This window comes from Odontesthes bonariensis, chromosome 16, assembly GCF_027942865.1.
Source record: "Odontesthes bonariensis isolate fOdoBon6 chromosome 16, fOdoBon6.hap1, whole genome shotgun sequence".
NCBI lineage: Eukaryota > Metazoa > Chordata > Actinopteri > Atheriniformes > Atherinopsidae > Odontesthes > Odontesthes bonariensis.
This window is the reverse complement of record NC_134521.1, coordinates 20,025,778-20,040,995: the sequence shown is the minus strand read 5'-3', so window position 1 is coordinate 20,040,995 and position 15,218 is coordinate 20,025,778. Positions and strand designations below refer to the sequence as shown.

General features: G+C 43.6%; 1 protein-coding gene across 8 annotated transcripts in view; it reads left to right on the top strand.

Moving 5' to 3' along the window:
• bbx (BBX high mobility group box domain containing) overlaps positions 1 to 13,993 on the top strand; it is a 29,539-nt gene extending 15,546 nt beyond the window's left edge. For 7 of the 8 annotated variants that reach the window (XM_075486539.1, XM_075486537.1, XM_075486538.1 and 4 more), the window contains 6 exons: positions 4,748 to 5,597; positions 5,706 to 5,832; positions 6,305 to 6,456; positions 6,750 to 6,971; positions 7,610 to 7,808; positions 8,949 to 13,993. In XM_075486539.1, the coding sequence (XP_075342654.1) occupies positions 4,748 to 5,597; positions 5,706 to 5,832; positions 6,305 to 6,456; positions 6,750 to 6,971; positions 7,610 to 7,808; positions 8,949 to 9,027 (1,629 nt within the window). In that variant the 3' untranslated portion in view covers positions 9,028 to 13,993. The remainder of the gene's footprint in view (positions 1 to 4,747; positions 5,598 to 5,705; positions 5,833 to 6,304; positions 6,457 to 6,749; positions 6,972 to 7,609; positions 7,809 to 8,948) is intronic. The other variant, XM_075486535.1, reaches the window with a different exon arrangement.
• The last annotated feature ends 1,225 nt before the right edge of the window (positions 13,994 to 15,218 follow it).

Sequence of the window (15,218 nt, the reverse complement as noted above, 5' to 3'; positions counted from 1 at the left end):
TCATTTTTATGTTGGAACGTTGGCGGGACACTGGCCTGTGGATTTCAGTGGCGTGCGTTCAAATTTCGAAAATAACAGAGAACCGGGCATATTTATCACAATAATGTATTTCAACTCGAAAATAATAGTTATTTCAGACTGAACAAAAAAAGGTCGTCTCCAGGTGTCATGAGGTCTTTAAGCAAGTTTAGTTGAAGAGATATTAAAACTGATACATTACTGTCTGCTGTAGTGGTAACAGCAGAGCGGCTGTCTGTGTCAGTTGTCATACTGAGAAACGTAATCTCTGTGAGGATGTTTGTGTGACGCTGGCCGAGCCTGTAAAGCGCTTTGGTCAACAGTTGTTGTTTTTAAATGTGCTATAAAAATAAAGTTACCAAAGTGGGTCAAAACAGAGCTTCTCAAAACTGGACGAACCCACCCAGGTCATATGGTTCGGGTTTGAGGATATTACGAATAGTTTCAGCAGACAACTCTTGAAGCACTCTTTCACAATTTGAGCCCGATGGTGCCCGTCCCATCGGGGAAGTAAAAAATCCTCTGATGGAATAAGCTGGTCACTCAGTATATTCAGGGGGTCGGCTGACCTCGTTCTTGGGGCGCATAACGTTGCTGAACCTAGACCTGCCCAACCGCAGCAACCCCAGAGCAGAGCACTGTTTAGTCCCAATCCCCTGAGTTCCCCTCGCATTGTGCGTACCGAAATGCTCTTACTTTCAATATTAAACATAGCTGTGAGTTCTACTGTTGCTTTTTTTTACACCTTGATTTCGCCAAACGTCTCAAGTGAACGCCGATGGTCGTTTAAGATGTTTATTCCGACCACATTTCTTCCCAAAGTGCACTTAATTTACCGAGTTGAAGGCTCACAAGACAAATGTTTGACAAATGTAATGTCGGGTTGTCGTAAATGTTGTTACTCAAAGACTTCAATGGAGTTATTTCTAGATAGCATAAAGTTGACATTTGCCAGCGAACCATATCGAGCTTGGAAACCGAGGAATGTGAGTCTCACTCGTCTCTCTTATGTCAGAGATAATGCGAGGTACATCCTCCACACGGCACTTCCTGATGTCTGCCTGCAGGGTGGCAGAGTTGTCACCAGAGGGAGTGCTAACATGGTCCCACAGCGACTGATGGTACTGCAGAACAGTCTGCATTAATTTTTTGCATAAAGGCACGAAATAATCGTTGGTTCATGTCTTAGATTAATCAGCTGATACCAATTCAGCCTCTGGAGGCAAATAATTCACCTGATCAATGTTCTTACCAGTAAACAGTTCAATCACTCGTCTTCAGTTTACATGTGGTCTGTGACCCCATCCTGGATAAAGCCTCACACTCCTCACAAAGCACAGGGTCACATATTATCTTCGCCGTCTATTATTCAAAACCGGAATTTTGTGCACGTGCTTGTGTGTGTTGGCTCGGAAATGCACACACTCGTTTATTTGTGGAATTATTTTCTCAACTTGTGTTTATGTGTGTGGTTAGTCACTCTAAAAACACACACGGACAGTCATGAGAAATATATATTACACCCCCTTTTAAATCCTGAAGTTATTTAAAAAAAAATAGGAATTATCTGGTTCTTACCAGGTCTTTAAATGAAGTAAATATAACCTCAGATGAACAACACATGACACAATAACCTGAAGTGATGGTTCTCAGTATGATGTCATCAGTCTCTCACATTGTTGCGGAGGACTCTTTGCCCACTCTTCTCTTCTTTCCAAAGCTGCTTCATTTCATTGAGGTTTGCAGCACTGGTTTATGCACAGCTCTCTAACGGTGCGTCACTCGCGCGAGTTTTGCTGCGGGTGTAATTGAATTTACTCGCGCCATTCGCTCAAGGGGCTATCCATTTCATTCTCTCATCAGCCATGGCTGATATAAGTACCATCGCGTCCTTGTACCTGCTGTGGCAGTCCGAGATTTGTCGGAAACGCACACACCGTCGTGTCTGGGTCAGTGACATCATCCGGATGTGCGCTCAGCTCATAGAATTTCACCACCTTCTCTAGGAGTTGCGTCTGGATGACGGCCGCTTCCAGCGGTATATCAGGCTCACCAGGACCCAGTTTGATGACCTGCTCGGGAGGATCGGTGCCGTGATCTCTCGGCAGGACACCAACTACAGGCGCTCCATTTCAGCTGCGGAGCGCCTGTAGTTGAGCGCCTGCCGAGAGATCACGGCACCGATCCTCCCGAGCAGGTCACTGTCGTCCAGAATCGCAACGCTGATAGGCTGTCTGACGCGAATATTTCGCCAAAGTTGGATTTTCTGAACTCGCACGAATTCGCATCTTTTCACTCGAGCGGCGGCATTCGCCTCATTCGCGCCGCCGGCTCGAATCCGCGTCTATTCGCGTCTTTGCATTGACTTTGTATGTAATCACGTCGCGCCAAGGGAGTAACTTTGATTTTGACATTGGTGGGGACACAAAAGTGCTCCACGACAGTTTTTTTTTTTTTTTTTTTTTTTGCATTACCAATCGTAAGTTAATGGCATGCAGATGCTGTATGTTAACGAGCCATCCTAATGTTTAGGGAGTTGGTCTTTAAATCACAGGGTTGCAGGCTCAAATCCCACGATTAGGCTACCTCTGTTTACACCCCCATCCATGACTGGAGTGACCTTGAGCAACCAATAATGTGTTCTTATAAGTCGCTTTGGATAAAAAAAAATAAATAAATCAGCTAAGTGTTATGTAATGTAACTCATATAATGAAAGTCAAGGAGGCAACTTCAGAGAGTTCTCAACTTTATTCTATTATAAAGGATGTTTGGGGCTGTAGTGGTGAAACAGTGCATAATACAGCCAATTTAGATCAAGATCAAGAACATTGAAACGCATAACTACAGCATGTAGGCCTAACAGACACTCTGGTGCACCTCCCCAAAATTGTAACTCACCGCAGACAGTGCCGCAGATATCGTCGCAGGGAGGAGAGAAAGGAGGCCTCTGATTGGTCAACTCTACATCCGCTCTACACTATGCGTATTTCCGGTTTGCTAACCGGCTAATGGTGACGCTAACCTCGCTAACCGTGACGATTCTTGCGCCTCTCTGCCAGCTCCAGTAGTAGCAATATTTCTTCTATTTCTAGATCAATCAGCTGCATCTCAATCAAAGTGCGCATTTGTCCAGTCGCCATTGTTGTTGAATGACCTCCGTAACCGGAAGAGAAACACGCCACCCACCACACCCACAATCCTAGCTTGCGTTGTGGCGTGGAATTAACATAGCGCAGAGCGCGCTTCAAAATTGGGCCTAAATCAAAAATAACTGCGTCATACCTGCGACAAGCTCACTGCGACACACTGCTGCGAGAGTATACACGGCCCTTAACCCTTTATGTGCCATAATAATGGAGGACAGCGGTTGTATTGGTCGTGATTACACATTAGGGGGCTGAATATTGGTAGGGACGTGACCCTAGCGTCCCTACCCAAAATCATGCCCTTGCGTCGCGCGAACGATTCCGGTGTGAAGCACCGTTAGGGTCCCACCGCAGCATTTCAATCAGGCTGAGGTCTGGGCTTTGACTGGACCATTGCAACACCTTGATTCTTTTCTTCTTCAGACGTTCTTTTGTAGATTTGCTGCTGTGTTTGGGATTTGTGTCCTTTTGATGACCCAGTTTCAGCCAAGCCTTAGCTGTCAGACAGATGGCCTCACATTTGACTCTAGAATACTTTGGTATCCAGAGGAGTTCATGGTGGACTCAATGACTGCAAGGTGTCCAGGTCCTGTGGCTGCAGAACAAGCCCAGATCATCAGGCCTCCACCACCGTGCTTGACAGCTGGTATGAGGTGTTTGTGCTGATATGCTGTGTTTGGTTTTCTCCAAATGTGCTGCTGTGCATTATGACCAAACATCTCCACTTTGGTTTGGTCTGTCCAAAGGACATTGTTCCAGAAGTTTTGTGGTTTGTTCAGATGTAACTTTACAAACCTGAGCTGTGCTGCCATGTTCTTTTAAGAGAGAAGAGGCTTTCTCCTGCAACCCTTCCAAACAAGACATACTTGTTCAGTCTTTTTCTAATTGTTCTGTCATGAACTTTAACATTTAACATGCTAACTGAGGCCTGTAGAGTCTGACATGAAGCTCTTGGGTTTTTGACCTTGGAGGGAACTTGCTGGGACGTCCACTCCTGGGAAGATCGGCAGCTGTCCTGAAAGTTTTCCACATGTGAATAATCTTTTGTAAATGGCCTTATAACCCTTCCCAGATTGATGGGCAGCAACAATTGGTTCTCTGCTGATGTCTTTCCTCCTTGGCATTGTGTTCACTTAGTTTCACACTGCTTCTGTAATTTTGCTTAGTTTTTGTTAAATAAATAATGTCACAGTGTAACATGCGTTGCTGTTCCTCTGAGCTTTTATTTCCCTTATTTTAAGACCCGATAGGGACTCGATGAATTTCATATTAATTACTTATTTTCTTCGGTTCACATTCTTTTCCATGACTACATTTGTATGTTCGCGTGTACACATCCTGGAAAAAAAAGGTCCCTCAGTTTTGATCATTGAAACATTTCAAGGTAAGAGTTCAGAATGATGAATTCATTCTGAAACCAGCTTAAAGAGGACATATGAAGACGGAGTTTCATACTAAAATACAGAAAGGGACATAGTGGGAGATCAGTATTTTTGATAGGTTTCAGGAGAAAAAGAGCATGATTAAAAACATTAATTATTTTCATCTGTTTGACCTGTTTTGTTCTTTTGTGTTTGATAAGATGTGTTTAGCATCTGAAGCTGGGAAAATGGACACAGTTGTATCTCAGCCAGAGGACAGCTCCTCTACAGCGTCTCTCCAGGAAACCACCATCAAGCCAGAGATCAAAGAGGAGAAACCAAACACTGACCACTATCCTCCTTCCACTCTCACGTCAGCCCTCCTTCCTTCTCTTCCTTCTGTCACTTCTACCTCCACTGATGCCATTCCCCTGCAACACAGCAGCCAAAGTGCACGTGTCAAAAAGAAGAACAAGAAAAAAGAGGCGGCAGAGTCGAACGACAACGATGAGATCCCGTGCTCCGCAAAGCGGCTCAAGAAGAAGTGTAACCACTCGGAAATAAACGCGGACAGTGTTTTCAGTACGATCGAGGCTGTGGCCAGAGGAGCCTGGATGGGCGGAGAGGACAAGCCCAAGAAGAGGGTCCACCCCAGTCTTACTGCGGGAATTTTGGGTTTGCCCAAAAAGAAAAGTAAGATCAAAGTTAAACCGCTCGTCCAAGAGAAAGAAGAGGAAAACGACGACGGCGGTGGGCAACATGGTTCCTCGGACGTGGAGATGAAGGAGTCGATGACTGACGTTAACCCAGAGTCAAACGCAGAAGAAGCGAATGTAGACGGCACGGATCTCAAGGGCTTCACGCCAGAACCTCTTCAACCGCAATGCGACTATTCACCTGTTAAGCTCAAAGAGGAGGACAAGGGGAAGGAGCGGGCTGGCGACACCGCCTGCGAGTTAAGCGCAGAGAGCCGGGGCTCCAGGAAATCGGAGCGCAGCTGTAAAGGCGCCTTGTATAAAACTCTGGTCTCTGAGGGGATGCTGACTTCACTGAGAGCCAATATCGACCGAGGTATCCATCTCGCCACTTACAGGACACAGTCTACCTCGTATATTTGGCGACGTCGATGGATGCCGATGATCTTACGCGATTTCTGTGATTTGTTACTCGTGTCTGCAGGTAAAAGAGGCGCTTTCCGGGGTTTTGAGGACGCGAACTGGAGTCACGACAGCTGGGCGGTTTCACAGATCGGACCGAATCCGAAGAAGCTGAAAAAGTCAAAGTCCAAAGATGAGCCTTCACAGGGGTCAGTCATGTTTCCTTGTGTTACACTGTAGGACAGAGTGAAGCATTTTCCCAGAGTAGCAGCAGAACAGATATGCGTTTATGTTCATGGGACGTCTTGAAAGGGGAAATATTGACGCAGTTATCTGAAGTTTTTAGCCAAAATATCACAGAAATACAGTATAATGGCTCAATTTTTCCACTCTGAATTTCCACCTGGCAGTGCAGAGTTATTTTTGGTGACGGTGGAGCTGCTGTTGGTGCATTCACTTGACAAATGGGAAATCATATTATCCATTGTCCGACTGGGATAAAAACAGAGAGCAGATTTCTTATTTGGGATATAAAACAAACTGGCAGTGACCCTTTAGTCGCCAGACAGCTGATGAGAATCTGCTGTTAAAAAAAGCTGACAGGACGAGATTTCTCTGGATCCTGGTTCGCGTTTGAGGTCAGCCTCTGTATGATGTGAAACTGTCAACTTTGTTTGTTAGCCTTGGGAAACTGGAGGAGGAGTTTGAAAAGAAGTTCAACAGCCTGCCACAGTACAGCCCGGTGACCTTTGATAAGAAGGGGGCAGCTGTGGCCAAGAAGAAGAAGGCCGACAGCCCCACTAACCAAGAGGAGACCTCGAAAGCTGGAAAAGGTAGGAATGGAGTCTCAGAAAGGTTCCTGTGGAAACCCACAGTGAGCCGCTCTATGTCGAGTCCTGTTTGGTGTTAAAGCTACGTCACGGATACTCAAACACATCGCATTGTTCTTGTTTTTCCCGATGAGGGGCTATCAAACACTAAAGCCATGTTTTCACTTGAGTTGACCCATTGGTCCCACAGGATGTGTTTACTTATAAGGATTTCTGATGAGGACTTTGCGACATGATGACTGAGCTTCCTTAAGGAACTGAAATGTTTCTGTGTTGTTGTCTCCATCCCTGTGCAGCTGTTGAGAGGCTTTTCTTTGCTGCAGTGCCGCAGAGTGATTCCAACACGCTGGACTCAGCTTCAAAAGCCAAATCTTGTGCCCCCATTGCCATAATGTTCCCAGATGTCCAGGGCGCCGCCAGTATGGAGATGCCTGTTGGTAGCCAGAAGAGGAAGGCTAGAAAGACCAAGATCACACACTTGGTGCGCACAGCTGATGGCGGCGTGTCTCCAGCTGAAGGTGAGTCCCAAACCACGGCTTTAAAGCCTTGAGCCACACCTGGTTTCTTCTATATTGTCGGGATTGTGGGAAATGGGTGCAGTGATGTACGGAAATAGTGAAACACGATATCAGGCAAAACAGTTTTTCACTAACAAGCTTGCACTGGAAAAAAAAATCAAAGTCTTACCAAGTATATTTGTCTAATTTCTAGTCAAAATATCTCATTACACTTAATATAAGACACAACTGCCTAACAAGCACTATTTCAGCCAGATATAGGGACTTGTTTGAAGACAATACATCTTCAATATCTTGTTAAATGAAAACAAATTGTTTTGAGTCATATATAATATGAAACAAGCTTTTTTTTTACATTTGAAGAGGTTTTTAAGCTAATTTCAAGATCACTTTTATATCAAAAGTCCTAAATATCACATCTTATTTCAAGAAATCTGGACAAGCCGATTTTCACTAGTTCCATTGGCAGATTATTTTGCTTATTTCAAGCAAAAACGTCTTGTATTTGTTGTTTTTCTTACTTATTTTTGGAGGCGCATTTTGTTCCAGTGTGAAAAGTAGTAAAGAGATACTCATGATGCAAAGTAATGCCACGGTTAACTTTGGACATTCTTTGTTTTCCGGTTTGTGCGTTTTAGCGACGGAGGACAAAACTCGGGACCCGAACCAGGAACAGGATAAGAAGCCATTACCCCAACAGAATTTATGCAATGAAACAAGGTGCTATAGCAGTGACCGAGCGGAGGAGGCAGAGAGGAGCACCGTACCACAAGAGCTACCTGCTTTCTTCAGCTTGGCAGCGCTCGCAGAGGTGGCCGCCATGGAAAACGTTCACAGGTAGAAACACGCAGCCTCCCTGTGGCGTAGCGCCGATCACGCCTGCTGTAGCATGTGGTGCGTCTCTCGGTGTCTGGCTTTTATCTGTTGGAATCTGAACGGGGACATTCTTCATGATGCCAGGTCACAGGTTATGAACCAAATAAATATGCTATAGGTTTTTTTTTTTTTTTTTGTGTGTGTGTTTTTTTGTTAAATATTTGGTCAAATCCAGAGACAACTTTTGGCCTCTTGTCGACTTCCTACTAATATTTCAGTGGATTATGAGGAAATCTTTTGCCAATTCTTCAGTATTTTCAGAGAGAACATATTTGGGATTGAGTTTTTGTGACATTTGTAAAGTATTTGCACATATAAATACAAACATACATAAAGAAGGAAGGAGCCAACCTCTCACACAAACAGACCGGTGTGCTGGTAGTGGGAAACAAAACAGGAATCTAGCAATTACTGAGTGAGTCACAGAACAAACTATTTAATAATAATAATAATACATTTTTTTTTAAAAAGCTCATTTGTTTTGCTTTTAAACGGGTGTATCAGTCTCTCTTATTTGCCTGCATGTTGTTATGTAGTGCATTGTGTTGAGTGGCGTATTTTAAAAAAACAAAACAAAACAGGAGGAGTCTGTGAGCACGTTTATCTCTAAAAGCATCTTCTGTACGACCCATCAAAACCAAATCAGGTGCAAAGATTGTAAACTTGACAAAAACTGTTGCAAAGTAGAAGTTGAAACGAAGCAGTTGCGTATGATGTCGTACTTCCTGTGGGACTTCTTTTGGTGCCGTTCCTGTGGCATAACGGTGTCATTTTCACAGTAGAGACACACACTGTTCGGGCTTCAACTTACAAACGCCTCACAGAGACAGTACGTTTTATATACGTCATATTAGTTTGAAAACACATGTAGAATTTAGAGAGATTTTGGGATATGGGTTAAGTAGGAGAGTTGCCAGCCTTACCAGCACCTGCCACGTGTGTTTTACCAGATGTGTCCAAAGAGGAAACGTTTTCTCACCTTTGTGGTAGCACCTGCTCCTGAGGACACCATCTGTATTCTGCTGACACGCGTTCACACACAAACCACGCTGTAAAAACCGTCGGTGCGCTCTAAATTCTTCTCTCGTGTCTTTTTTTCAGAGGCCAGAGAGGCTTGGCCCAGAGTCAGAAGAAAGAGCTCGCCCAGACTCCGGTTCTCATCTCCTGCGCCGATCAGTGAACGTCTGCTGCTGCTCTGACGAGGAAATGACGTGAACGGCGGCAGTGGAGCTTTACTTTCCTCAGTAATCACTCGATCAGGAGGCCTCGGACAGACTCCAGCTTCCCTTGTGGAGAATTGTGCTCGGGCCAGGATCCGTGGGGGAAAGAAACCCTCTCCTCCTCCTTCTCCCTGCTTGTTGGTGTCTCATTGTTTCCCCCCCCCCCCGAAGCCTTCCTTTGGTTTGAGGGTGGACGCTTTCTAAAGGGATAGTTTTGTGTCTTTTGAAGTGACATTGTATGAGGCACTTCATAGTGAATTCCCTACAGGAAGTGGTGGTCAGAGTTGCCCTCTTTTGGAGACGCAGACAGGAGGACCGGCACAGGCGCAGAACTTACTTCACCCACCTGGGGGAAAAAAGGCTCATAAAAATGTATTTTTTTAAAGAAAAATCAACCATGTCAGATTTCCAAACAGAACCCGAAGCCGTTACATTACTCATTTCAAAGGCTCGTTGACAAAAGAAACCGGTCATTTAAGAACATGGGAGTTGATCATCCACCATTAACTCAGTCGGTTAGGTTTAGTGTATCGTTTCACTGTGGGAGACCAATGGCTCCCGAGTCTTTTGGCTCTCCAGATGCTTCCATTCCTAAAGCCGTTATATCTCCATATAAACCGATATGTTCTATGCAAATAAACCATAAAAAAAACAAAACACGTTAGCTATGTTTTGCTGCTGACTTTTTCCGCAGCGGCGCGTAGCTCGGCTTCTGTGCTGGTTCCCCCTGTCCGCTTCTCCAAAGCGGGGTTGATGCTAACCACTGAGTGCTGTTTGTCATGAACCGACTATGGAAGAGAACCTTGTGCATCCCCAGTGCAAAGAAAAATCCCTGAAAGTGTTCCCCGCCCCGCCCCGCCTCGCCCCTAATCCTTAGATGCTCTGTTAAGACGCTGTGGGAGAACCAAGCTGTCCACCAGTGCATGGCTTCCGTTATAGAGATGGTTGTTATGGATTTATTGTACACTGTTAAGTCCGATAGAGGCCGTTTTTTAAGGTTAAGCCTTGCAGTTTGAAAAAAAAAAAAAAAAAAAAAAGGTAGAGTTTTAGATGAGCGGGGGTGGTGGGGGAGGGGGGGGGCACACAACAGTGCATTTGTTTTGTAGACGAATACAGCTTTCTGTCACTTTTTTTACCTCACACACACACCTGCTGAGAGTTCCCTCCACCTCTGTATTTGAACAGCTCCCATCCCTTCCATTCCCTCCAGCTTCAGCCCAAAATGACTTTAACCAGGGTAAATTATGATGGATAGGCTTCCATTACCAACTACTTGTTTAGTTTTTTTTCCCTCTTTGAGTACACTAACGTGTGCTAAAAACATATATACCTATATATATATAGGTATATATATATATATACATATATATATAAAAATTCAAATCATGGATGCGCTTTTTATATGTATTTTATGATGATGCTACTTTAACACGGTATGTGGTGGCAACAAATAATGTTAGACTGAATGTGAAGAGTAGACGTGTGCATTCCCTTGCACCTGAACTAGAACTGATCCTAGCAGAGGGCGTTTGTCCCGTTGTTTTATCTTTCAGTGCGATGTTCACGGTGTCCCTCGCAGGCTTATGTGACAGTGCGTCTGCTTAACAAGAGAAAAAAGAAAAGGAAAAAAAAAAAAAACGCTTCTCGTAGTGGCGAAGTTGACTGAAAGCGATTCAGATACAGCCTTATACTTCCCGCCGACACCCCGTTTGCCTCAGCCTCAGTCAGTGTGAACACTTTTTCAATAGTGGAATGCAGTTTTTTCGTCAGTACTTGATCCCTATTGCAGTTTGCGTAGCAGTTAGAAAAGGTTAATTTCTCGTGTGGATCTTTTTTTAAAGCGGAATAGGCCGTTTTCGTTTGTTTATTCCATATGAACTGCACTAATTCGTAGCAGGCATGGAAGGGTTTGCTCATGGAAGGGGTAATAAAATGCCTTGTCTCTGCCGGTCACAGTGTTTCTTACACCATCGCTTGTCTCAGGTTTGTCTTCGATGACCTCTGGGCCTGACACGAGCCGGTCGCAGGCTTCGTCATCGAAGTTCGAAGGTTTTGCGGCCTCAAAAACGTTTTTTTTACAATACGCGTCTCATAAAATGAGAAAAAAAAATGGTTCAAAAACCAAAACAGAATCCCAGTTCTGTGCAGAGAGCCCCGATCCAGCCCTCGTTTCTTTATATTTTTGCTTCCAAGCAGCCAGACTTTGGAGTAATCTTCTACAGTGGTCTTGAGCAACGGTTCTCCAGGCTTTCTGGAGGTCTTTCAAAGTTTTTCGGGGGGGGGGGATCGAGACGTTTGCACTCTGCTGTGGATCATTCCTCCGACATAAAGCATCGATTGGCAGTGCTGTGCTCAGGTTCCTCTTCGAGCTCGTGGAGACAAGGCATTTCTTAATTCCCTACTTGATTCCTGTTGGCCTTCTGAGATTTTATTGCCCTCAGTTGTGGTCTACCCAGAGGTCACACAGAAGCAATTTTTTTTAGAAGTATTTATACATATACATATATATATATATACATAAAACTTTGCGTTCTTGACTTTTGGTTTTGTTTGTTTTTTTCCTCGTGACTCTTCAGTCGGAATCATTCCATTTCACTCCTCTGTCTCGGCCATAGTTGCGTCTGTAAAAGCAGAGGGATGTTTGTCCTCTTCCCCCGGAGCTGCTGCGTCGAGCACCGACTCCCCCCAGCAATACCCCCCCAACCCCAACCCAACAGCCTCGTGTTCCCCTGTGTCGATCAGTACGTGGGAAGAAAAAAAAATAAAGAATCACCACATTTTAGACTCAGTCACACTTATAACTTAAGTGGCTTCTCTTTTTTCTTGTTGTTGTTTTTCCTCTTTGATCATTTCTCTTTTTAAGTGTGTTTTTTTTTTTTTTTAATGCTGTTCCTTCATCGAAGTCGTGTATGAAAGTGTGTTTTTTTTGTTTTTGTTTTTTTTCCTTGAGGTCAAGTATACTGGATTATGACTGTTGTTCGAAAGCGTGAGCTCATAGACCTCGAATGCGCCTGCGATTACCCGGTAAGCTAAATTGCACCGTCTCGAGACAATGAGCTGGTCTTTTTCGGCCGTGGACGTTTGTGTTTGACTCCGTCTCTTGGATATACATTAAGAGTGCTTTCTGATACGTTAGAAAAGGAAACAAATGGGTCTTAGAAAGCCGACTATTCTTGAAATAGAGTATCTTCCTTTCCCTAAAACCAAGGCATCGATAAAGGATATCGCTTTGCTCTTTTCAAACCTGCGACTCCTCGATAAATTTGTGCTCAAAGTCGAGCAAAGTGCACGTTCCCCAGTTAAGCCGAAGGGAACCGCGGTGTGGTTTGTGATGTCACATATATATTTTCAGATATGAGAGAAAGTTCGCGTGATGGATGCACGCATCCACAGTACAATTCTTCTTCCACCGATAAGACGTGAAGCGGACCGTCTTCCCCTCCCAAAAAAATGGATATATTTGCTTATCGCAAGTGAGTTTATTGACATTTGCCAAAGAAATGGAAAGATACGATCAAACGGAAATCCTGTAGAGGGGACAATACAAAAAAGAAGAAGAAGAAGAAGAAGAAAGCTAGCATAACGGTTTCACTGGATTCTCTTAAGTGTTTTGAATCTTCAGGTAACAATATCAGCACAATTCATCCTGCGTATCGAATGGGAGAACCTTTGAGTTTGAACCCAGAGGGCGACAAAAAGAAAAAAAAATAAATAATGGCACCACCCAATGCCTCTTTTAATAGAAAGTATTTGCACCTTATGACCCAAACCAAAATGATCATGGTCTTTGAGAGAAAATATATCATTTTTACCCACTCTATGTAAATGATGCATTTTAATGACTATATATGTACCCAAGAATCCAGTCAACGACAAAACCACACATCTATAGAGCAGCCATATTTCTGTCATTAAACACCCCCTCCCCCTCCTTCACTTTTTCTATCTAGAAAATGCTTATATAATGTTTAGATTCCTATATTAGTTACCAAAATGACGATTATACCCTTTTGTGCTAGTACTGTCTTCTTGAATGTAATCATTTTGTACCTGTATTTTTCTAATTCAGTCTTGATTGTACTGTAGGTATGCTGTGACGGTATACTGCTCCTTAGGTGCATCGTTTGTTACAACAGTTTTAATGACGGGATAAAGCTGCTGCGCTGTGATCTCAGTGGGAAATGAGTCCAAAGGACTAAAACCGCGCCACGTGAGCATCCATGAGACTGATAAATGAGAGATTGTTGCATTTTTCTTTTTTTTTTTTTCTTTAAATCGAGCGGTGGGGCAATATCATTCCCTGGTTTGCTTCTTCTTCCTTTTTCTTTTTTTCCTTCCCCCTTTTTTTTTTGAGTAGAGGTGAAAGTGTGTTCAGGAGAGCTTATAAAACAGGGACACTCCTGCAGTCAGAGCGATCGGATGCTTGAGTTTCAACTTATTTATTACTGTTCCTTTTTAAAAGTTTAGTCAAATAAATAAATAAATTAAAAAAAACACACACAAAAAAAAAAAAAACCGCTGAAAAAACAACTCGATATGCATCCGTTTATACATGAACTTGTATGAGATTACCTGCCCTTTACTGGAATGTAGATTATTGCTTCCTTTTTGTTTTTCTTTTGTTTGTGATGAAGAAGTCAAGCCACATGTTAGAAGTCTCCTTCCTCCGATAAGTTGTACATCATGTGACGTTGTTCATCATGTGCTTTCTATGATTTATGTAATCGGTGTTCTTCATGACATATGCATTGTTGATTGTTAAAGCCCACTCGTTTGATGCAGCCTTGCCTTACTGGAGTCCCTGCATAGTGTGGGATCCCCTCAGCCACCTCCCACCCTCCCGAACCTGACCCACGTCTCTGTCATAACACTGTTTGCTGATGCAACTATTACTTCTTCAACACCTATTAAATAACATCTATTACATCTGGGAGTCCGTGTGAGCAGATTTTTGTTGTTTACTCTGACATGAGCATGGATGAGTGTGTTTATACTTTGCTCGACAGGCCACAGGCATCATAACATATGTATGCGACTATATATTCATGTACAATACTCTTGATATTTTGCTTCCAAGCAGCCAGACTTTACTTTAATCTTTTAAAGTGGTCTTGAGCAATCGTTCTCCAGGCTTTCTGAAAGTCTTTCTCTGGACATTGGTTGCTTTTTCACTTAATTTCAGGCCAGTTCTTGTACCTGAACCTTTTTCAGAGGAATTTGGTTTTTTGTTTGTTAAGCCTCTAAATGCTGACATAAGAATCATTCAAGCATGAAAAAAGGCTCCTAACTCAAGGGATGAACCAGTGTTGTGTCTTCACATAACAGACAATTTAGCAAAGAACCAGTTTTAAATTGTATCATTAGACACTTTGTTACCAGCAGCCTGTCACAAAGACACATCATTTGTTCCCATTTCTTTAGTTGCATCTATGAAAAACACTAAAGATAACACAGTTTGACAGACAGAAAATAGTATTTTTGCCCCAAACTTGGCATATCTCAGCATGGTGTGCAGTGTGTCCTTAAAACTGGACAAGTGGAGGACAAAAGAAGAAGTGTCAGGCCTAAAAAACTATCTACAGCAGATGAACAGTATCTGAAAGTGACGTCCTTAAGAAAGAGGAAAAAACCCAGCAAAGACCTGACACAGGACCTGAGAGATGCATCTGGACCTTCAGCTGATCCATCTGCTGTTGGCCCAAGCCTCATCAGAAATGGGCTCCATGGAAGGGTGGCTGTCAAGAAGCCATTCTTAAGGAAGGGAAACAGGGAGAAAAGGCTGAGCTGTGCCAAAGGACACAAGAAGTGGGCTGAAAATCAGTGGCAACAGGTCTGATGGAGGGATGAATCCTCCCCAGAGCCCGGAGCTCAACATTACTGAAGCAGTGTGGGATCATGTTGGCAGAGAACGGAACAAAAGGCAGCCGACATCCAAAGAAGAGCTTTGGGATGTCCTTCAAGAAGCCTGGAGAACTATTCCTGAAGACTGCTTAAAGAAATGACAGAAAGCATTGTGTTTGCACATTGCTGAATAAATCGCTGCACCTTATTTAACTGGCAGCATATTAAGAAATGAGCGGTGGCTCATGACTTTTGCACACATACAGAAATGTAAAATTAGCCCACATTAAGTCCACTTGTCCTATCTAAC